General features: G+C 43.2%; 1 protein-coding gene across 4 annotated transcripts in view; it reads left to right on the forward strand.

Moving 5' to 3' along the window:
* LOC126458150 (pre-mRNA 3'-end-processing factor FIP1) overlaps positions 1 to 24,728 on the forward strand; it is a 90,952-nt gene that overhangs the window by 21,970 nt on the left and 44,254 nt on the right. For 3 of the 4 annotated variants that reach the window (XM_050095007.1, XM_050095008.1, XM_050095009.1), the window contains exon 3: positions 5,046 to 5,230. In XM_050095007.1, coding sequence (XP_049950964.1) covers positions 5,046 to 5,230 — 185 coding nt within the window. The remainder of the gene's footprint in view (positions 1 to 5,045; positions 5,231 to 24,728) is intronic. The other variant, XM_050095010.1, reaches the window with a different exon arrangement.

Here is a 24,728-nt window from a genome sequence, read left to right on the forward strand (position 1 = left end):
CTGAATGTATTAGCTGCACTGATTGATCAACTCCCTAAACCTTTCCTACTTTTGGGAGATTTTAACACCCATTTCCCCTTGTGGGGTGGCACCATGCTTACTGGCCGAGGCAGAGATGTCGAAACTTTACTGTCTCATTTCGACCTCTGCCTCTTAAATACTGGGGCCGCCACATATTTCAGTATGGCTCATGTTAGTTACTTGGCCATTGATTTATCAATCTGCAGCCCAGGACTTCTCCCATGTATCCACTGGAGAGCACATGATGACCTGTGTGGTAGTGACCACTTCCCTATCTTCCTGTCACTGCCCCGGCGTCAGGCCCACGGACGCCTCCCCAGATGGGCTTTGAACAAAGCGGACTGGGAAACTTTCACCTCTGCTGTCACCGTTGAATCTCTCCCACACGGTAACATCGATGTGATGGTTGATCAGGTGACTACAACAATTGTTTCTGCGGCAGAAAATGCGATCCCTCGCTCTTTAGGGTGCCCCCCCCCCCCCCCCCCAGCTTAAGGCAGTCCCTTGGTGGTCACCAGAAGTTGGTGAAGCAATTAAGGAGAGTCAGCAAGGTCTACAGCAGTATAAGCAGCACCCTTCCCTGTAGCACCTCACAGCCTTTAAACGGCTCCACACCCGTGTTCGCCAACTTATCAAAGGATGGAAGCAGTGTTGGGAGAGATACGTCTCGACCATTGGGTGCCATACGTCACCTTCCCAAGTCTGGGCAAAGATCAAACAACTTTTCGGGTATCAGATCGCAATAGGTGTTTCCGGCGTTACCATAAATGGCGTGTTATCTACCGATGCAAATGTGATTGCCGAGCACTTTGCTCGACTCTCTGCGTCGGAGAATTACCCCAGCCTTTCGCACTCTCAAACGTTGGCTGGAAGGGAAAGTCCTCTCATTCACTACGCGCTACATTGAATCTTATAACACCCCATTTACAGAGTGGAAGCTCCTCAGTGCCCTTGCACATTGCCCCGACACAGCTCCTGGGCCTGATCAGATCGACAGCCAGGTGATTAAACATCTCTCAACTGACTACAAGCGATATATCCTTGTCATCTTCAACCGGATCTGGTGCGATGGCATCTTTCCATCGCAATGGCAGTAGAGCACCAATCATTCTGATGCTCAAACCCAGTAAAAACTCACATTATGTGGATAGTTATTGGCCAATCAGCCTCACCAACGTTCTTTGTAAGCTGCTGGAACGTATGTATGGTGTGTCGGTGGTTGGTGTAGCCTACTGGCTTCATGTTAGGACAGCTTCCACCAGGGTCGCTCTACCACTGATAATCTTGTGACCATCAAGTCTGCCATCCGAACAGCCTTTTCCAGACGGCACACCTGATTGCCGTGTTTTTTGACTTACGTAAAGCATACGACACGACTTGGCGACATCATATCCTTGCCACATTGTATGAGTGGGGCCTCCGGGGCCTGCTTCCAATTCTTATCCAAAACTTCGTGTCACTCCGTACTTTCCGTGTCCAAGTTGGTGACTCCCATAGTTCCATCCATATCCTGGAGAAAGGAGTCCCGCAGTACTCTGTATTATCACTCTATTATTAGTGGCCGTTAACAGTCTATCAGCAGCTGTCAGGCCCTCCGTCTCACCTTCTCTGTATGCAGACAACTTCTGCATTTGATACTGCTGCTGCATTACTAGTGTTGCTGAGCATTACCTACAACGAGCCATCCACAAGGTGCAGTCACGGGCTCTAGCCCGTGGTTTCCGGTTTTCAGCCATGAAGGCGTGTCATGCATTTCTGTCATTGATGTACCGTTCACCTGGAACCAGCACTTTACCTTAATGGTGGTCCACTCACTGTAGTGGAGACATATCGATTCTTAGATCTGGTTTTTGATGCTCATTTGACTAGGCCTCCCCATCTTCGTCAGCTTAAACGGAAGTGTTGGCAGCACCTCAATGCCCTCCACTGCCTGAGCTACACCAACTGGGGTGCAGATGGCTCCACACTGCTGCAGCTCTACAGAGCCCTTGTTCAATCCCGCCTTGACTATGGGAGTGTGATTTATGGTTCGGCAGCGCCCTCAGCATTACGTTTGCTTGACCCATTGCACCATTGCAGAATTCGACTAGTGACAGGAGCTTTTAGGATGAGTCCAGCGACAAGCGTATTGGTGGAGGCTGGGGCCCCACCATTGAAGATCAGACGTGCACAACTGCTTGCCAGTTATGCTGCACACATTCTTAGCTCTCCTGAACATCCTGATTGCCATCTTCTTTTTCCAACCATGGTGGTTCACCTCCCACATAGATGGCCCAGGTACGGGCTAACGATTGCGATTTACGTGCAATCGCTTCTGTCTGAACAGGAGTCCTTCCCTTCACCACCTCTCCCAGAGTTCCATTCACGCACTCCTCCGTGGTGTAGCTGTAGGCCGAAGCTTCGCCTGGACCTTTTGCGTGGCACTAAGGACTCTGTTAACCCTGCGGCTCTCCACTGTCACTTCCTCTTGATTCTTGAAGTGTTCCAGGGCTCTGAAGTGGTTTACACAGACGGCTCAATGACTAATGGTAATGTTGGCTTCGCCTTTGTCCACAGAGGCCATATTGAACAGCATTCCTTGCCTGATGGCTGCAGTGTATTCACTGCAGAGCTGGTGGCCATATCTTGTGCACTACAGTATATCTGTTCATGCCCGGAGGAACCGTTTCTTCTCTGTACTGATTCCTTGAGCAGTCTACAAGCTATCGACCAGTGCTACCCTCGCCTTCCTTTGGTGGCGTCCATCCAGGAAACCATCTACGCCCTGAACCGGTCCCATCATTCAGTGGTGTTTATGTGGACCCCAGGACACGTTGGCATCCCAAGCAACGAACTTGCTGACAGGGTATGTGGAAACCACTTCTGGGGATGGGCATCTCTGAACCTGACCTGCGTTCTGACTTAGACGGAATGGCATAACAGTACGCATAACAAACTGCATCTCATTATGGAGACTACAAGTGTGTGGAAGTCTTCCATACGGGCCTCTCACAGGGAATCAGTTGTCCTCTGCTGGCTTTGCATTGGCCACGCTTGGGCGACCCATGGTTACCTATTGCGCCGTGAAGACGCGCCTCAGTGTCGGTGCGGCACCTGGTTGACAGTGGCCCATATTCTGGTGCACTGTCCCACTTTGACTGCCCAGCGACGAAGTCTTGGGTTACCGGACTCGTTGCTGCTCATTTTATCTGACAATGCCTCATTGGCTGATTTAGTTTTATGTTTTATTCGTGAGGGTGGCTTTTATCATTTGATCTACGTTTTAGCACATGTCCTTTGTCCCTGTGTGTCCTCCACTCTAGTTCTTTTAGGGTGGAGGTTTTAATGTGTTGCAGAGTTGCTGGCTTTTCCTTTTTATTCTGGTGGTCAGCCAGCCACTGTAATCTGCTTTCTTGTTTTACTCTCTTCTGTTTCTAGCACTTCTCTGTTGTTTTCATGTCCTCTTTTGTTCCTTTTAGTGTTTGTTGCCTTTCCTTCATTCTTGTGGTTTTTCCTTTCTTTCCGTTTTGTGTTATATGTCTCATCTGTTTTATTCTCACACTTGGGGCATTGTTTTATTAGGAACAAGGGACCAATGACCTTGTAGTTTGGTCCCTTCCCCCCTCTTTTAAACCAACCAACCAACACCATAACTGCGCATGTGCAATAATGCCTGTTTTCTGGCACACACTGTTAAGTGCTGAAAAGAACCGATTTTAACATGTTTTAAAAGTGTTACTTTCAAAGTAAATTTCCTTTTATCCAAGATGAATTTTGCTGTGTGTGAGAAAGTGCAATGAATTTCTTAAATTACAAAGCATTTGACTCTCAGTTAAAACGTTAACACTTTGAGGGTCAGCCTTTTAGAAGAATTTCGAGCCCAGAAATTAAAAATTTTGCTGGCACATTTGTGTGGTGTATCTTAAACAGTAATACCCACAATAAAAGACCAGAAGCTTATCTTTTCTTGCAACTGCACTATGTGCACTAATTTAAACCATTAACTCTTTCTATTCATGTGTTCGGACTACTTAACAGTGATGTTGGTATTGGCTAACTACATAATGTGTCCTATGTTCTGAATATCTGCTGTCATCAGCAGGTCAGTTCATGTGACACGAGCTATGATCGACTTACAAAAGCACATCACAATCTCAATTTCATCACTTCAAAAAATAACGTGCTGTGTTTGGTGAAATTTGAATTTATGATTTTGTAATATGAAAATATGCAGTGTATTGTAGTGTGAGAAGATAGAGCGTACATGTTGCTGCACATCAAAGACTTTTTTTTTTGGTGAAGTCCAGGGATGTTCTACGCTGATTTATAAAACCTTAACCGTTCACAGGATTTACAGTTCTGGTGTCACATGGAAAAAATGTATTTTCACCTGGGGAAAAAAATGTGTTTTTAATCTGGAAATCCCAGAAAAACCCAGGAATTTTTTTCCTTATCCACGTATACACCCTGATATGATGAAATAATAAGCACCCAATTGCATAAGAGGTGCACCTTATTGTTGATACTCGCAAATAATGCAATAGATGTAAACCTCTGAAGAAGGGCGCCAAGTGCTCAAAACCAGTAAAGAAATTAAATTTCTTTTATGCAACTGGTTGCCTTTTATTTCATTATATTATTTATTATTGTTGGTGCTATTATTATTATTTCCCCTGTTGTTATTTTCTGGATGTAGATCCTTTTTCTCTTTATATGCTATATGTAAGAAAAACGTGTTTACAGCTTCTTTAATTCGTTCACTCCACATCTTTGGGCAACTCCTGCTTGTTTCTTTGTTAATTCTTTTAAAGCTTTTGTGAAATAATCGACAGAAAAATATGTGAATTTTTTTACGTTGCATGAATACCATCTTATCTTTTTATTTTATGTATTTTAAGTTTGTATCATTGCAACAAAAGCAAAACTATTGTATTTCTGTTAGTATTAGGCATTTGTAGAAAACCCAATTTATTTCTATTTAAATCAGTTTGAGTTCTTTCTCTTTTGTTTTCTGCTTTTTATAATACCATATTCATTTTCAATAGCTGTAGATGGTAAAGAAACTGAAAATGGCATTATTGGTGGTGTAGATGATGATGATGAAGATGAAGATAGTGATGATGATGTGCAGGTTGTCATTGGAGATATTAAAACTAGTCCAACATATACAAGTCTTAATATAAAACGAGGTGGTCTTCTTACATCAGCAGTTGGTGGAGAGAAACTGAAGGTAGTATAATCCACTTTTTAAACAAAATGTTTGGATCAGTCATACAAAGTGAATCACAGCTGACTACAGTAGTTTCAGCAGCAACCATACCATTCCATACAGAATACATACACAGGTACCTGTTATGGTTCTGAGTTAACCTTGTGTAGCCTTAGCACTTTTCTACTTGCATCCAGCATTCTGTTGCATCAAATAAAGGTGGCTTAAAGAAAAACAAAATTCTCTGTGAAAATGAATCACAAGAGTTGAGCTTTCAACCGCTATTGTAATCTGCAACTGAGGTAACTAGCACCTGAGGTGGCAGGACAATATGGCATTGGTGAACAGAACAGAAAAAAATGATCAAGCTCATTCTCTGATTGCTTGTTGCTATGACTAAAGTCTTGTTAACACGTAGCTGTCAGTCACTTTGTTATTGATCCGTGTGTGTGTGTACTGTTGTATCTTCTGTGAACCGTATTTTTTTTAAAGAGTCTCCTTGAAAAAAAAATTATTTGTAACATATTTTGACTAATCAGAATTACAGACTGTTTTCTTGACATTAAGTATATGCCTAAAATGTTGTAACACTGAAAACAATCAGTTATTGACAAGATAATTTGATTAGTTGTATACTTACAACTACTACTTCACTTTTGAGGGGCAGATATACAAACAGACCAGGGGTACGGCCATGGGAACCAGGATGGCTCCTTCCTATGCCAGCCATTTCATGGGTCCGCTTGGAGGGCACTTTCCTGGGATCCATAGGTCTTCAGCCCCTGGTTTGGTTTAGATACATTGATGGCATCTTTACTATATGGACTCATTGTGAGGCTGACCTAATAAAATTTCTGTAATCTCTGAAGACCTTCTCCCAATTAAATTTCACATGGTCCTATTCCTAATCCCATGCCACTTTTCCATGATGTTGATCTTGTCCTCACCGAAGGCCAGCTACACACTTCCATCCACATTAAACCTACCAACAAACAACAGTACTTACATTTTGACAGTTGTCATCCATTCCATGTCAAACGTTCCCTCCCACACAGCTTTGACATCCAAGGCAAGCATATTTGTTCGGATGCAGACTCTTTACAGCAATACACCATCATTCTCACCTCAGCCTTTACTGAAAATAATTGCCCCACCAGCCTAGTTAAAAAAAACAGATTTCTCGGGCCATCACACCCATCCTGGCACTGCTGATCCCTCCAAAAAACACCTTCGGAGCACACCACTGGTGACTCAGTATTATCCTGGTCTGGAACATGTTCATCAGCTACTTCGACAGGACCATGACTTCCTAAACCATGCCCTGAAATAAGATCTATTCTGTGTGAAATTTCGCCCACCACACCTTGAATAGTTTTTGTTACCTTCCAATCTCCACAATATTCTTATCAGATCCTATACTCCTTCTGCACCCATCTTCCTACCCCATGGCTCCTATCCGTATGACCGTCCCCACTGTAAGACGTGCCCTATGCACCCTCCTACCACCACCTGTAGCAGCACTGTAAGTGGCAAAACATACACTATCAAAGGGAGAGCCACCTATGGAACAACACGTCATATAGCACCTGCTCTGTAAACACTGTTCGGCCTTCTACATCAGCATGACGACCACCAAATTCTCCATTAGGATGTATGGGTGTAGGCAGAGGGTGCATACTGGCAACTCGCAATATCCTGTTCCAGAGCATGCTCTACAATCATTACCTTGGCACTTGTTTCACCGCATTTGCCATCTGGATTCTTCCCCTAGACACCAGTATCTCAGAACTCTGCAGATGGGAACTAGCACTACAACATGTTCTTGGTTCTTGCCGCCCACCTAGCCTTAATTTACGTTAATTTCTTTCATTTCAGCATTTCTTCACAGTAACTACTCTTCGCTTCATTTCGTTTTAGTTTTCTACATCTTTCATTGTCTTACCCGTCTATTTTTCATTGACCCCCTCCCACCTCTGTTACGTACAATGCACTTAGCTTTGCACTCTTATTAACTCATGCACAATGTTTAAGCAGTAATCTTTCTCTGCATATTACCCTGTCATTTACCTTTTAAGTTCTCAGGTTCTCAAATCTCATCTGATGCAGTCGCCAACAATCAGTCTTTCCTTCTCATCCCATGCGGTAAGTCTCCCCTGACCTATGGTTCTGGATGACTTTCCCAAAATCTACCCATTTTCTTAGACCTCTCCAGTCCTTTTCCTTCACTCCTCCTCCTTCCCCTTGAACCCTTCTGCCTGAAGAAGTAGCCACTGGCTCTGAATACTTGCCAATTACAACCGTCTTTTATGTGTGTGTTCTGCCGCCATGTGCCTAAATCGTTAGCATTAGACCAGTTTTGAACCTAAGCCATATATTGATTGTCTACATTTTACAAACCCAAAATGAAAAAAAGAGAAACAGTTTACATTAATTTTTATCTTCATTACTTTTTTCTGCTTACTAAGCCTGTCATCGGGGTATCACTATTTGTAATCGTCACCATAATCCAAATAACACAGTTGTGAAATGTATGTCTTTGTTGTCACAAATATTTTGCTGTTTCTCCGGAATAGGTTGCAATATCTGAGATTGTGGTTATGGTGGAACCTGAGAATGAAGCTGTTTTTTGCAAAATACATATTGAATTTTGCTTCTATACTGACATGGGAACGTTACAATGTTTCTTACTTCCAAAGGTATTGTCTGCCCACCTTTCACTCATTGGCTGCACAGAACCAGCAGATGACACACCCTCTTTCATTCCTGTGTACCTCACAGTGAGCATCCCCTATCTAGACTTCTATTGTCTCCTGTAGAAATGATACTATTCTTTTATATTTGTCCAATTTTAAGTCAATCCAGGTGGATTCAGGCAGACTGCAGCAGTGTAGGATCCCATGGTTGGCAGCACACCATACTTTGCTGCCCGTTCCCTACTCCCCACGCTGCACCCATGCTAGTTCTCAGCCACGCCAGTATCACTGTTCCCCCAACCCTTCCATAATTCTGTGATGAGCAATTATGAAACCTGGACTGCAATATCTTCTAGGCTGCAGGTCATATGTAACAACTCCAACAAATACATAATTAAAAGATTGCATGATGATTCAATAAAATTATAAAGTTTTCACTCATCGTGTGATCTACTGAAGTTGTCGGTACTACCTCCATGACGGGTCTTGCCACTGTAATTTATTCTTGTGATAACAATTGTAGTCAGTTTAATGTGATTTATTTTGTTTTTTAGACAGTTAATTCTGGATAAACCTTCTTGTTCATGTGAATGTCACCATCTCGTTCTAAAGCCAATTAAAAGGTGATAATGTTTTTACCCGATATTCTAATATGTGAACAACAACTGAATTGCTCATTTGCAACACACTTGGTAAATCATTACAGCATTTTGTAATCAAATAAAATACTGACTTCCATTCAGAATCAAGTAATTTTTAGTCAGGGGCAACATTTTCGCCTTTCCAAGCACCACAAATGTTTGTGTGTGATATCCATACGTCTGTGAAAACTTTTGTTGCAAAACTATTCAGATACAGCAAGAGTTTCTAAGATGATAGCATTAAATTCTATGTCATCCTATGATTTAAAAAATGTCAAATTTTAAGCAGAGCAATAAACTGTTGAAGTGGCTAGCTCATAGTTTCTCATGTATCCCTTGGACCAACACCACCCGAGACAAATGTCATGTGATTGTTCAAAAAAAGGTTGATACTTACCTTTCTGAATTCTTCAAAGTAAATCTGCACATGACCTCAGTAGCCCATTATTCATCAGTAAATATGACCCCTATATCAATCTATTAACCAATGTAAAAATATATCTAAAAACAAAGATGATGAGACTTACCAAACAAAAGCGCTGGCAGGTCGATAGACACACAAACAAACACAAACATATACACAAAATTCAAGCTTTCGCAACAAACGGTTGCTTCATCAAGAAAGAGGGAAGGAGAGGGAAAGACGAAAGGATGTGGGTTTTAAGGGAGAGGGTAAGGAGTCATTGCAATCCCGGGAGCGGAAAGACTTACCGGGGAAAAAAGGACAGGTATACACTCGCGCGCGCACACACACACATATCCATCCGCACACACACAGACACAAGCAGACATTTGTAAAGGCAAAGAGTTTGGGCAGAGATGTCAGTCGAGGCAGAAGTAAAGAGGCAAAGATGTTGTTGAAAGACAGGTGAGGTATGAGTGGCAGCAACTTGAAATTAGCGGAGGTTGAGGCCTGGTGGGTAACGAGAAGAGAGTATATACTGAAGGGCAAGTTCCCATCTCCAGAGTTCTGACGGGTTGGTGTTAGTGGGAAGTATCCAGATAACCCGGACGGTGTAACACTGTGCCAAGATGTGCTGGCCGCGCACCAAGGCATGTTTAGCCACAGGGTGATCCTCATTACCAACAAACAATGTCTGCCTGTGTCCATTCATGCAAATGGACAGTTTGCTGCTGGTCATTCCCACATAGAAAGCTTCACAGTGTAGGCAGATCAGTTGGTAAATCGCGTGGGTGCTTTCACACGTGGCTCTGCCTTTGATCGTGTACACCTTCCGGGTTACAGGACTGGAGTAGGTGGTGGTGGGAGGGTGCATGGGACAGGTTTTACACCAGGGGCAGTTACAAGGGTAGGAGCCAGAGGGTAGGGAAGGTGGTTTGGGGATTTCATAGGGATGAACTAAGAGGTTACGAAGGTTAGGTGGACAGTGGAAAGACACTCTTGTGGAGTGGGGAGGATTTAATGAAGGATGGATCTCATTTCAGGGCAGGATTTGAGGAAGTCATATCCCTGCTGGAGAGCCACATTCAGAGTCTGATCCAGTCCCGGAAAGTATCCTGTCACAAGTGGGGCACTTTTGGGATTCTTCTGTGGGAGGTTCTGGGTTTGAAGGGATGAGGAAGTGGCTCTGGTTATTTGCTTCTGTGCCAGGTCGGGAGGGTAGTTGCGGGATGCGAAAGCTGTTTTCAGGTTGTTGGTGTAATGGTTCAGGGATTCTGGACTGGAGCAGATTCGTTTGCCACGAAGACCTAGGCTGTAGGAAAGGGACCGTTTGATGTGGAATGGGTGGCAGCTGTCATAATGGAGGTACTGTTGCTTGTTGGTGGGTTTGATGTGGACAGACGTGTGAAGCTGGCCATTGGACAGATGGAGGTCAACGTCAAGGAAAGTGGCATGGGATTTAGAGTAGGACCAGGTGAATCTGATGGAACCAAAGGAGTTGAGGTTGGAGAGGAAATTCTGGAGTTCTTCTTCACTGTTAATTTGAACCCAACAATTACGTTTGTTATTGTCACTGTTGCATTTTGAAATCTTTTCTGTCGTCTTATTTTCTCTTTCTGTTTTTGCCAGTAGTTTCACTTTGTATTCACCTTCTCCCTTTTACAGTAATGTACTATACAATTTTATCCCGCCGATATATACTCAATAATACGTAATACGTAACCCACTTCCAAACCATAACCAAAAAAATTTTTTTTTCCGCTTTCAACATTACCGCTGCTATGAAATCCACCGTTTCTAGTTCACAAACAGATCCTTTCACCTATTAAACAACCATTTCGGCTAGTTCTAATAACTTTTGCTTTATTTCCATTACCGTTTTTCTCACATCACTGATCATTTTTAGCCGCTTCCCACAGGTTTTAACGTCATTATTTCTTTGTCAGACAATTGTTAGCCTCATTTTCATAATCTGCCACCACAAAACCACTCCTTTTAATACATTTACACTTAGTTTTTTCGAAATTTTCCCGAATTTCTCCACCCTTTAACCTTTTTTTTGGCGGCAATACAACCACCTAACCTTTATGCACATCATTGTCTACCTACACAAGTTCACCACAGGATCAACATAACCCAGCTCTAACCAACACTTTTTCACCTTTTTTCACACCAGATCTCCAGTTGCTTTCTAGTTCACCTTTATCTCTCCCCATATATTTTTATTTTCATCTTCATTTCAGCTGCATGTTACACTTTCCACCTTCTAATACCATGTCACCCTCACAACAACCCCACAACGACCTCATTAAGTTTTATTTACATTCCCTCCGCAAACATGCCTTTGCCCTAGCCAGATTATGTTCCCATATTTTATTTTCTCAGGCTTGTCTGACATTTGGCAATACCCCCAAAGGCCTCACACTTAAAGTTCCCATCTCTGGCTGCAACCCTTCCTTCCATCAGTCCCTATACCAGTTCCAAACTGAACAATCCATTGCCCTCGCCCACCTAATCCTTCACCTACACATCAACTCAGCCAATGAACACACCCATCAACTCCTATCCTTAATAAAAGTCCTCAATCTTTCCTCTCCCACATCCACACCAGCTGTTCAGAGCATCCTCCTACAGGCCAACCGCAAATTAGAACAGCATGCCACCCTCCACCTTAAAAAACTATCCAATCTCCTGGTTTCCCACCTCCGGAAAGGCAACTCACTCACCCTTCACAACCTCCTCTCATTGCACACAAACCTAGTCTCTCCCATCTACTCAATCTCCCACTTCCAGCTCCACTCCCTCCAAAACCTCAAAATTCCAATCAACACAATCTGGAACCACAACACCCTAATTCAGTAGTTAACCTTCCCTCCAAACATTTCTCCCAATCCGAAACCTCTGTCCTATCCAAAGGCCTCACCTTCAGCCCCACTCCCAGATTCAACCAAACAGCCCTCGTCAAAGATTTACTGTCCTACACTCGTACTCTCTGCTGGAAATATCACTTTGCCACGAAGAAAAATGATCCTAATCCTACTCCTAATGATCTAGCTCCCCAAGACACTATCCAAATTGAACCCTGCCTGGAACAGTTCCGTCCTCCGTCACAGCGGGACCCACCTCTTCTCCCTCAAAATCACCCCCTCCAAACCTTCCAGGAATTTCTGACTTCCAGCCTTGCCTCTCAATCCTTCATAAAAAACCTTAATCCTACTCCCAACATCAGCACTGCTGAAGCCCAAGCTATCCGTGATCTGAAGGCTGACCGTTCCATCGTCATTCTTCCGGCGGACAAGGGTTCCACGACAGTGGTACTTGATCGTCGGGAGTATGTGGCTGAGGGACTGCGTCAGCTTTCAGACAACACCACATACAAAGTTTGCCAATGTAATCCCATTCCTGATGTCCAGGTGGAGCTTCAAGGAATCCTCAGAACCTTAGGCCCCCTACAAAACCTTTCACCTGACTCCATCAACCTCCTGACCCCACCAACACCCCACAACCCTACCTTCTACCTTCTTCCTAAAATTCACAAACCCAATCATCCCGGCCGCCCCATTGTAGCTGGTTATCAAGCCCCCACAGAACGTATCTCTGCCTACGTAGATCAACACCTTCAACCCATTACATGCAGTCTCCCATCCTTCATCAAAGACACCAACCACTTTCTCGAACGCCTGGAATCCTTACCCAGTCTGTTACCCCCGGAAACCATCCTTGTAACCATTGATGCCACTTCCTTATACACAAATATTCCGCACGTCCAGGGCCTCGATGGAGCACTTCCTTTCACGCCGATCACCTGCCACCCTACCTAAAACCTCTTTCCTCATTACCTTAGCCAGCTTCATCCTGACCCACAACTTCTTCGGTTTTGAAGGCCAGACATACCAACAATTAAAGGGAACAGCCATGGGTACCAGGATGGCCCCCTCGTATGCCAACCTATTCATGGGTTGCTTAGAGGAAGCCTTCTTGGTTACCCAGGCCTGGAAACCCAAAGTTTGGTACAGATTTATTGATGGCATCTTCATGATCTGGACTCACAGTGAAGAAGAACTCCAGAATTTCTTCTCCAACCTCAACTCCTTTGGTTCCATCAGATTCACCTGGTCCTACTCTAAATCCCATGCCACTTTCCTTGACGTTGACCTCCATTTGTCCAATGGCCAGCTTCACACGTCCGTCCACATCAAACCCACCAACAAGCAACAGTACCTCCATTATGACAGCTGCCACCCATTCCACATCAAATGGTCCCTTCCCTACAGCCTAGGTCTTCGTGGCAAACGAATCTGCTCCAGTCCAGAATCCCTGAACCATTACACCAACAACCTGAAAACAGCTTTCGTATTCCGCAACTACCCTCCCGACCTGGTACAGAAGCAAATTACCAGAGCCACTTCCTCATCCCTTCAAACCCAGAACCTCCCACAGAAGAACCCCAAAAGTGCCCCACTTGTGACAGGATACTTTCCGGGACTGGATCAGACTCTGAATGTGGCTCTCCAGCAGGGATACGACTTCCTCAAATCCTGCCCTGAAATGAGATCCATCCTTCATGGAATCCTCCCCACTCCACCGAGAGTGTCTTTCCGCCGTCCACCTGACCTTCGTAACCTCTTAGTTCATCCCTATGAAATCCCCAAACCACCTTCCCTACCCTCTGGCTCCTACCCTTGTAACCGCCCCGGTGTAAAACCTGTCCCATGCACCCTCCCACCACCACCTACTCCAGTCCTGTAACCCGGAAGGTGTACACGATCAAAGGCAGAGCCACGTGTGAAAGCACCCACGCGATTTACCAACTGATCTGCCTACACTGTGAAGCTTTCTATGTGGGAATGACCAGCAGCAAACTGTCCATTTGCATGAATGGACACAGGCAGACAGTGTTTGTTGGTAATGAGGATCACCATGTGGCTAAACATGCCTTGGTGCACGGCCAGCACATCTTGGCACAGTGTTACACCGTCTGGGTTATCTGGATACTTCCCACTAACACCAACCTGTCAGAACTCCGGAGATGGGAACTTGCCCTTCAGTATATCCCCTCTTCTCGTTATCCGCCAGGCCTCAACCTCCGCTAATTTCAAGTTGCCGCCACTCATACCTCACCTGTCATTCAATAACATCTTTGCCTCTTTACTTCCGCCTCGATTGACATCTCTGCCCAAACTCTTTGCCTTTACAAATGTCTGCTTGTCTCTGTGTGTGTGCGGATGGATATGTGTGTGTGTGCGCGCGAGTGTATACCTGTCCTTTTTTCCCCGGTAAGTCTTTCCGCTCCCGGGATTGGAATGACTCCTTACCCTCTCCCTTAAAACCCACATCCTTTCGTCTTTCCCTCTCCTTCCCTCTTTCCTGATGAAGCAACCATTTGTTGCGAAAGCTTGAATTTTGTGTGTGTGTTTGTGTTTGTTTGTGTGTCTATCGACTTGCCAGCGCTTTTGTTTGGTAAGTCTCATCATCTTTGTTTTTAGATATATTTTTCCCACGTGGAAGTTTTCCTCTATTATAAACAATGTAAAAACATTTATCTGAGCTGCAATAGTTTTAACATGTGTATATAAGACCATCTTGTAGTGTTTGAATGATGAATTTGGGAAAAACCTTGTCTTGTAATAGAGTAAATACTGTATTCAGCCATATTCTTTTACCTTTATATATTATACTCCTTGGAAAGAAAAGCTGTCTTTATTCATACCTTTCATCTACTCTTTCAGTTACATTTGCACTTAATACTCTATATTTTCTATTGTGGTTACTAGCTGAAAAAGAACCACTTTGCTTGGTCTTCTTTAAAAAATTGGTGAATTGACCACTTAGGACCAAGCTAAAACTTCATTTTGTCCTACTTGTCTGGAGTTTCTACTGTTTGTGATACTCCTTCATATGGTCACTCTGTGTTGTGTTTGGTCTTTGTAAACCGTTTCAAACTTTTTATTCTGTCTTAAACCATATACTGTTCTAACATGAAGGCTCCCCATGATGTTGGACCTCCCAAGATCCTTCCAAGCTTCCTTAGTTCATGTTGTGGTGGTCTTCTTTTTCCAGAAGTAATCAAATATTTGTTTGGATAGTACAGGTGCCCAAGAAATATCACCCACCTTTTCCTCATAGTCTCTGAGATTGTCTCCACATTCTGGTAGACTTTTTTGTTGCTCCAAAGTTTCAGCTGGCCTCAGTCTGGATTTTGCACCCTTTCTGTGGTGTCCTCCATTCCAAGATCTCTAGCATGTACTTCATCAAGAGGCATTCACTGGCTACAGTAATAGTATTTCATGTTCAGAAATACTCTTTAAGTACTCTTAAATTCACTGAAGTATTCCACAATAGCCTAATTTTAAATAAAGCACTTTGTCACTTACTTATTCATCTCTTAACACAATGTCGAGGACATTGCAAAACAATCAAGAACATTCAAAAATGTTAAAGAACTCCAGAATAATCTAGAACATTTGAAAATGTTGTTAACATCCAAGAATATTCCCAAAAGCTCAAGAACATTATGTATAAATCTTGAATTTTGAAAAACACAATGATGCAAAGGATAGCGAAGGTGACGTAATGACCACACAACCTCTTCAAACTCTCATCTCTACAGCCACAGCCACAACAGATACCATCGCAAAGCTACTATAGTGCACAACAGGGGAACCAAGGGTAGCAGCAAACACAAAATCAAGTGATTGGTGGTGATTGGTTTTGAAGATATCGTAAACATCTCCCACAAACTCTTCAATTTCATACATGGATATATACAAGATGTCCCAGGAAGTGTGGTCAATAGTCATGGATATGACAGGAATGAACATTTGAAGCAAAAAAGCTTCATAAAAACCCAAGTTCTATTCCAAATGATTTCAGACATATAACACGTTTAATGTATATTTTTATTTATTTTCTGTATTATTCAATATATTGTCAAAAATGAAGATGCTGTAACTTACCAAACAAAAGCTCTGGTATGTTGATAGGAAACAATAAAAAACACACAAATTTCAAGCTTTCGCAACCCACCGTTGCTTCATCAGGAAAGAGGGAAGGAGAGGGAAAGACGAAAGGATGTGGGTTTTAAAGGAGAGGGTAAGGAGTCATTCCAATCCCGGGAGCGGAAAGACTTGCCTCAGAGGGAAAAAAGGACAGGTATACACTCGCGCATACACACACATATCCATCCGCACATACACACACAGGCAGACATATATATGTGTGTGGGCAAGTGTATACCTGCCCTTTTTTCCCCCTAAGGTAAGTCTTTCCGCTCCCGGGATTGGAATGACTCCTTACCCTCTCCCTTAAAACCCACATCCTATCGTCTTTCCCACCCCTTCCCTCTTTCCTGATGAAGCAACCTTGGGTTGCAAAAGCTTGTTGGCAACAGTACCTCCATTATGACAGCTGCCACCCATTCCACATCAAACGGTCCCTTCCCTACAGCCTTGGTCTTCGTGGCAAACGAATCTGCTCCAGTCCAGAATCCCTGAACCATTACACCAACAACCCGAAAACAGCGTTCGCATCCCGCAACCACCCTCCCGACCTGGTACAGAAGCAAATTACCAGAGCCATTTCCTCATCCCCTCAAACCCAGAACCTCCCACAGAAGAATCCCAAAAGTGCCCCACTTGTGACAGGATACTTTCCGAGACTGGATCAGACTCTGAATGTGGCTCTCCAGCAGGGATACGACTTCCTCAAATCCTGCCCTGAAATGAGATCCATCCTTCATGAAATCCTCCCCACTCCACCAAGAGTGTCTTTCCGCCGCCCACCTAACCTTCGTAACCTCTTGGTTCATCCCTATGAAATCCCCAAACCACCTTCCCTACCCTCTGGCTCCTACCCTTGTAACCGCCCCGGTGTAAAACCTGTCCCATGCACCCTCCCACCACCACCTACTCCAGTCCTGTAACCCGGAAGGTGTACACGATCAAAGGCAGAGCCACGTGTGAAAGCACCCACGCGATTTACCAACTGATCTGCCTACACTGTGAAGCTTTCTATGTGGGAATGACCAGCAACAAACTGTCCATTTGCATGAATGGACACAGGCAGACATTGTTTGTTGGTAATGAGGATCACCCTGTGGCTAAACACGCCTTGGTGCGCGGCCAGCACATCTTGGCACAGTGTTACACCGTCCGGGTTATCTGGATACTTCCCACTAACACCAACCCGTCAGAACTCTGGAGATGGGAACTTGCCCTTCAGTATATCCCCTCTTCTCGTTACCCACCAGGCCTCAACCTCCGCTAATTTCAAGTTGCCTTCGCTCATACCTCACCTGTCATTCAACAACATCTTTGCCTCTGTACTTCCGGCTCGACTGACATCTCTGCCCAACCTCTTTGCCTTTACAAATGTCTGCTTGTGTGTGGATGGATATATGTGTGTGTGTGCGCGAGTGTATACCTGTCCTTTTTTCCCCCTAAGGTATGTCTTTCCACTCCCGGGATTGGAATGACTCCTTACCCTCTCCCTTAAAACCCACATCCTTTCGTCTTTCCCTCTCCTTCTCTCTTTCCTGACGAAGCAACCGTTTGTTGCGAAAGCTTGAATTTTGTGTGTATGTTTGTGTTTGTTTGTGTGTCTATCAACGTGTGTGTGTGTGTGTGTGTGTGGTATAAGGTCTGGCAATCTTGGTGGCCAGTTAATTGCATCTCCATAACCAATCCAATGATTAGACTAAATGTGATTGAGATATTCCCTCCCACATCGGGTAAATGTGGAGGGGCTCTACCACGCTTGAACTACATTGCAGTCCAGGTGACCAAAGGAGTGTTCTCAAGGTGTTTAACAAACAATTTTCCAAAAAATGCAAGTAATTCTGTCCTATCATTTCTAAAACAACTGGACCTATCATCATGTTACTGATCATACCAACCAAAATTGATACATAAACAGCAACAACTTGGATGTTGGTTTCCACCGTAGCATGTGTATTTTCCTGCGACTATTTATGATTATTGTGTGTTGTTGATTCCATTATGTGTAAATGGGCATCGTCAGAGAATACTATTAACAGAAGCAAATGACAAAAATCGTTTAACCAGTGACAAAATTCAAGTAGTTGTAGGACGTTGATGCAAGCAGAAAGTAGCTGTGTGCTGGTAGTGGAACTACTCTGTACCATTTCAACAATGTTTTGCTGTCACTGCACAGATTGATGAACTACACATTAAGAAGGAAAATGGGAACCATGAAGAATACCTGTTTCATGCAATGTGCTGACAACTCTGGTAAACACTCTACAATCTGGAATTCAACATGTCGGATAGAGGCAACAGTACTCTTTGACAGAGGCAGGAGCACTACCATTGCACCAGATGTAAACCTACACTGTATCTGCATATTCTTCCTTAGTGTAGATGTGTGACATTTTAGCCAGTCTGTACAAACACAGTTAACCAACCGATGCTTCTCACAGATGCACTCTCAATCACTCGCACTCTTTCACTCACAAAACACCATGGGCAACGGCGCATTCAGTGGGCTGTTTTAATGGAAGAAAGACATACCAAGCAAAGGGCTTTAAAGCAACAAGGCAAGTAGGGCTAGAATAAAACAACAAAGAGGTTTTGTGGACAAGACACATATGTTCATGCCACTAGCCTAAGGCCGAATGTATATTGTGTTCTATCTAGGAAACCATTCAGAAGGGGGCATGTGTTCACATAAAGCTCCCCCCCCCCCCCCCCACCACCACCACCACTACCACCACCACCAAATGAGTGTGTCATGTTCCAGAATACTGACCATTCCTTATGGGACACCATGTTCTAACGGATGTGCCTTCACACAGAGCCAGCCATCTCTTGTTGAATGTAAATGGGAAGTGAATCTTTGTATACAGATATTACAAAGTGAGACTAAATCATCATATTTTCAGTACTAGTTGCATTACGGTTGGAGGAAGAAAACCTTGCTTTGTTTTCACTTTCTTTTGCACTTATGCTTAATTACCTTATTCTATTACAATACTTGCTTATGGACTAATGTATTTACCAGACTATAAGATGAACTCCTTTTTCTTTTTAATTGGCTTCTTGAGAAATTTTTATCTTTATCATATTCTGACTAATCAAAATTACAAACTTTTATTGATATAAGGTATATGCATAAAAAATTGACTTTATATCTGTTCTAAACTTATGCTATTTATTAATTGGCTATGTTTTGGTATTAAAAGTACAATAAAATAAAGAAAATTGTCTTCCCTTCCTTAGCTTTCCTTAACTATCTAAATCAGTCATCTGTAGTATCACTACTTTTAATCATCATCATCATCAATCACGGCATATCAAAGTAAACAGGTGTTTGATTGGTGTTGCCCATATGGCTAGCAAATAGTTGTACTGTTTCATTAGATTACAAAGCTGTTATACAAGTAATTTTTCTTCAAATACTGCGAGAAATCACTTAGCTAGTGTTGTTCTTCTTTGTTATGTAAGCCCCACTCTCTCTATCATCCTCACACACCAGCCACTACTTGCTTTGGATTGTACAATGCATGCAGTCGTAAAATCCCTCTTTATCTCCAGTGCCTTAATTCCAATACTTTCTCAAGTAATTGGGGAGCCTTCATTGTGTTTCTTAAGCACGTACTGAACATCCTGCTGCTGTGATTCATGAAGCTTGCTCTGCTTCTGTCACCTGAAAGTTTGACATGTAGAACTTGGCTTCTTTAATTTGTTGTTTATGTGACACCACCTACAAGCATTCACTTCTGTTCACCAAATTTTCTTCCTGCTGCACTTGTTTGTGGCCTCTGCTTCAGTCATGTTGTCTGCATGAACCAGTTGTGAACAATGAACTCATAAATCTGTTTTTCAATAGAATCACGGCTGTAATTTGCATCCATTATTGTTTGCTACAATTTACAGACCTTACAGCACTGACAATATAAACAAAACTGAATGACAACAAACCTTGTTCTCTTGGATCCTGACAGCTGAATCTGTACTTTGGATTAACACTATAGCCAACTTCGAAATTCAACTGTGCTGTACAGCAATAGCAGCTTTAGTGACATTGTTGAAGCTCATTTTTCATTTGTTGTGCCGCATTTCAGGTGCTTTGTGTGAACATATTTTTAGGATTCATTTGTCTCCTGTAGAAGCATATATTGTTGCTGAGTGATTGTCCAGTTTTAAAGTCATTCCAGTTCCAACTGATGATAGATTCAGGCAAAGTGCAGCTTAAACAGGGTTATGTTCATAAAGAGCAAAGGCAGGCAGTTCACCATCCCATGGGTGGCAAGATTACAAAATTTGTTGCCAACTCACTACTCCCCTCCTCTGACCACATTTGTCCTAGTGCTCAGCCAAGCTGGTGTCACTGTGTCCCCTCCAGCCCGTCCAGATTCTTCAATTTAAATCTGCTTGTGGCCTCAGTTACCAAAACTTCATCTATAAATGTGAGATGAACTCTATATCAATTTATTACACAACGTAAACACATTGACCTCAGTGGGACTAGTTCAGTTTGTGAATGTAAGACAACCATGTATTTTTCAAATGATGCATTTCAGAAAAAATCTTTTCTTCTATTTGGTAAAGTATGGTCATTTCTCTTTTTATTATTTAGTGAATAGGTATATAAATTATTTGTATTTCTCATTCTACATCTAACTGATCATAAGAAAAGTATGATTCTTTTAAATTAAACTACAATACTGTAACACTTGTCCTTGCCTCTTATTTATGATGATAGTGACTGCTACTCTTACTAGATGTTCCAGTCTTTTGAATTCAAATGGTAGTTGAGCAGATATGACCAGAATCCTTTGAATAAATACTGTTTCTCCTTTATCTTTTCGTTTTATAATTTTTGCTTTAATTGTATTGTTTGATAACTGTCTCACAGTCATTCTGGTTCCATTATATAGTATTTGTAAATCTAAATGTCTCAACAGTATAAGTGGTGATCCTGTTTTAATCTTAATATGTGAAAGGCTTTCTTAGTGTTTGCACCTAATTCAAAAATTCAGTGGGAAAATAAAACACTTTCATTTGAAATAACCATTGAATGAGTTGATTTATATGTTCTTTCCTTGCTGGGAATGTTGTTTCCAATTTTTTAAATTAATATTTTCAACTGTTTCATTTCTTACTGCGAAAATGGCTATTTCAAATAATCATTTTGAATTTGCAAAATCAAACAGTGGAAAATCCAGTATGGAATGTAACAATATTATGAAAGGGATAGTTGCTACTCACCATATAATGGAGATGCTGAGTTGGAGATAGGCACCAACAAAAAGACTGTCACAAAATAAGCTTTTTGACCAACAAGGCCTTCGTCAAAAATAGATGATTCTCTCTCTCTCTCTCTCTCTCTCTCTCTCTCTCTCTTTCACACACACACACACACACACACACACACACACACACACACACACACACACGGCCGCAGTTTGTGGCAGCTGAAGCCACGCTACGAGCAGCAGTAGCAGTGCATGATGGAAGAGACAGCTGGGTGGGGGTAAGGAGGAGGCTGGGGTGAGGAAGGGGAGGGGTAGCAGGGTAGGGGTGGGTGACAGTTAAGTACTGCCGGAGAGCTTGCAGGGATGAGGTGGAGGTATGGTGGGCAGCTAAGTGCAGACAGGAGGGTGAGGGAAAATTGGTGGGGGCAGGGGTTAGCGGAAAAGAAGTCAAATAAAAAGACTGGGTGTGTAGGTGGAATAGAAGGCTGTGTAGTGCTGGTATGGGAACAGGGAACAGGCTGGATGGGTGAGGACATTGACCAACAAAGTTTGAGGCCAGGAGGGGTACGGGAATGTAGGATATATTGCAGGATGAGTTCCCACCTGTGCAGTTCGGAAAAGCTGGTGTTGCTGGGAAGGAGCCATATGGCACAGCTGTGAAGCAGTCATCGAAATGAAGGATGTCATGTTTGGCAGTGTGCTCACCAACAGGTTGGTCAACTTGTTTTTTGGCCACAGTTTGTCAGTGGCCATTCATGCGGACAGGCAGCTTGCTGGTTGTCATGCCCACATAGAATGCAGCACAGTGCTTGCAGCTTAGCTTATAGATCACATGACTGGTTTCATAGGTAGCCCTGTCTTTGATGGTATAGGTGATGTGTGTGACTGGACTGGAGTAGGTGGTAGTGGAAGGATGTATGGGACAGGTCGTGCATATAGGTCTTATTACAGTGATATGAGCCATGAGGTAAGGGGTTGGGAGCAGGGGATGTGTAGGGAGGGACGAGTATACTGTGTAGGTTGGGTGGACAGCAGAATACCTTTGTGGGAGGGGTGGGCAGGATAGTGGGCAGGACATTTCTCATCTCAGGACATGACGAAAGGTAGTAGAAATTGTGGCAGAGAATGTAATTCAGTTGCTCCAGTCCTTGGTGGTACTGAGTTATGAGAGTGATGCTCCTCTGTGGCTGGACAGTGAGACTTTGAGAGGTGATGGGTGACTGGAAAGATAAGGTATGAGAGATTTGTTTTTGTACTGGAAGGATAATTATGGTCTGTAAAAGCCTCAGTGAGATCGTTGGTATATTTCAAGAGGGACCGCTTGTCACTGCAGATGGTATGAGCACGGGTGTCCATGCTGTGTGGAAGGATCTTCTTGGTATGAAATGGGTGACAACTGTCAAAGTGGAGGTATTGCTAGAGGTTAGTAGGTTTGATATGGACAGAGGTATTGATGTAGCCATCTTTGAGGTGGAGGTCAACATCTAGGAAGTTGGCTTGTCGAGTTGAATAGGACCAGGTGAAGCGAATGAGGCAGAAGCTGTTGAGTTTCTGGAGGAATGTGGAGAGGGTGTCCTCACTCTCAATCCAGATCATAAAGATGTCATCAATGAATCTGAACCAGGTGAGGGGTTAAGGATTCTGGGTTTTTGGGAAGGATTACTCTAGATGGCCCATGAATAGGTTGGCGTAGGATGGTGCCATGTGGGTGCCCATAGCCACCCCTGGATTTGTTTGTAAGTAATGCCTTCAAAGGAGAAGTAATTGTGAGTGAGGATATAGTTGGTCATGTCAACTGGGAAGTAGGTTGCTTTTAGCATGAGTGACATAAAGTAGATATCTTAGGTGTTGCGAAACAAATCACTTAAGAAAGACAAGTCTTCCGGTCCAGATGGTATACCAATCAGGTTCCTTTCAGAGTATGCAGACACAATAGTGTGTTTTTTAGCAATCATATACAACTGCTCACTTGACAAAAGGTCTGTTCCTAAAGACTGGAAAGTAGCACAGGTCACACCAATATTCAAGAAAGGAAATAGGAGTAACCCATTGAATTATAGACCCATATCACTGACCTCAATTTCCTGTAAGATTTTGGAGCATATACTGTACTCTAACATTATGAATCACCTTGAAGAAAATGACTTATTGATACATAACCAACACAGATTCAGAAAATATAGTTCTTGTGCAACACAGCTAGCTCTTTATTCTCATGAAGTAATGAGTGCTGTCCACAAGGGATCTCAGACCGATTCTGTATTCCTAGATTTCCAGAAGGCTTTTAATACCGTTCCTCACAAGCAACTTTTAATCAAATTGCGTGCATATGGAGTATCGTCTCAGTTGTGTGACTGGATTCGTTATTTCCTCTCAGAGAGGTCACAGTTCCTAATGATAGATGGTAAATGATCGAGTAGAACAGAAGTGATATCTGGCGTTCCGCAAGGTAGTGTCGTAGGCCCTCTGCTGTTCCTGATTTACATAAATGATCTAGGTGATAATCTGAGCAGCCCCCTTAGATTGTTTGCAGATGATGCTGTAATTTACCATCTAGTAAAATTATCAGACAATTAATTCCAATTACAAAATGATCTAGAGAAAATTTGTGTATGGTGCGAAAAGTGGCAATTAGCACTAAACAAAGAAAAGTGTGAGGTCATCCACATGGGCACTAAAAGAAATCTGATAAATTTTGGGTATACGATAAATCGCACAAATCTAAGGGTTGTCAATTCGACTAAATACCTAGGAATTACAATTACGAGCAACTTAAATTGGAAAGACCACATAGACAATATTGTGGGGAAGGGAAAACAAAGACTGCACTTTGTTGGCAGAACACTTAAAAGATGGGTTCACTAAAGCGACACAATGGGGCATCCTGGGTGGTTGGGTTTATGAATTTTAGGAAGCATGTAGAAGGTAGGAATGTGGGAAGAGGTAGGGATGAGAAGAGAGATGGACTCATGGGAGAGGTTCTGGGATGGGCTTAAGGATTTGAGGAGAGACTGGAGATCCTTCTGGATTTCTGAAATGGGGTCACTGTGGAAAGGTTTGTAGGTAGATGTACGACAGCTGGCAGAGTCCTTCTGCCAGATAATCCTTGTGATTCAAACCAGCAGTGGTGGAGCCTTTGTCTGCAGGCAGGATTGTAAGGCCAGGATCAGCTTTTAGATGGTGGACTGCAGTTCTTTCTGCGGTGTAAGGTTGGTTTGCACTTTGAGGAAAGGTTCGGTGTTAAGAAATTCTAGAACATTAACAGGAGGTGATTTGGGGGCAGTGGGGGTGGATCACGGTTGGATGGAGGACTAAACTGAGTCAGGCATGGCTCAGCATTGGTCATTGGGTGAGTCTGATTGGTAGGATTGGTGGCGAAAAAGTGTTTCCACTGTAGGGACCGGGAGAAGGAGGGAAGGTCTTTAACAAGTCCAGCATGATTGAATTTGAGTGTGGGGCAAAAGGCAAGACCTTTGGAAAGGACTGATATTTCCGCGGGGCTAAGGCTTTTGGAGGAAAGATTCATGACTGTGTTTAGGTTGTGGATTCTGTGTGGTGGTGGGTCTCT

This window comes from Schistocerca serialis, chromosome 2 (genome assembly GCF_023864345.2).
Source record: "Schistocerca serialis cubense isolate TAMUIC-IGC-003099 chromosome 2, iqSchSeri2.2, whole genome shotgun sequence".
In the NCBI taxonomy this organism is placed as follows: Eukaryota; Metazoa; Arthropoda; class Insecta; order Orthoptera; family Acrididae; genus Schistocerca; species Schistocerca serialis.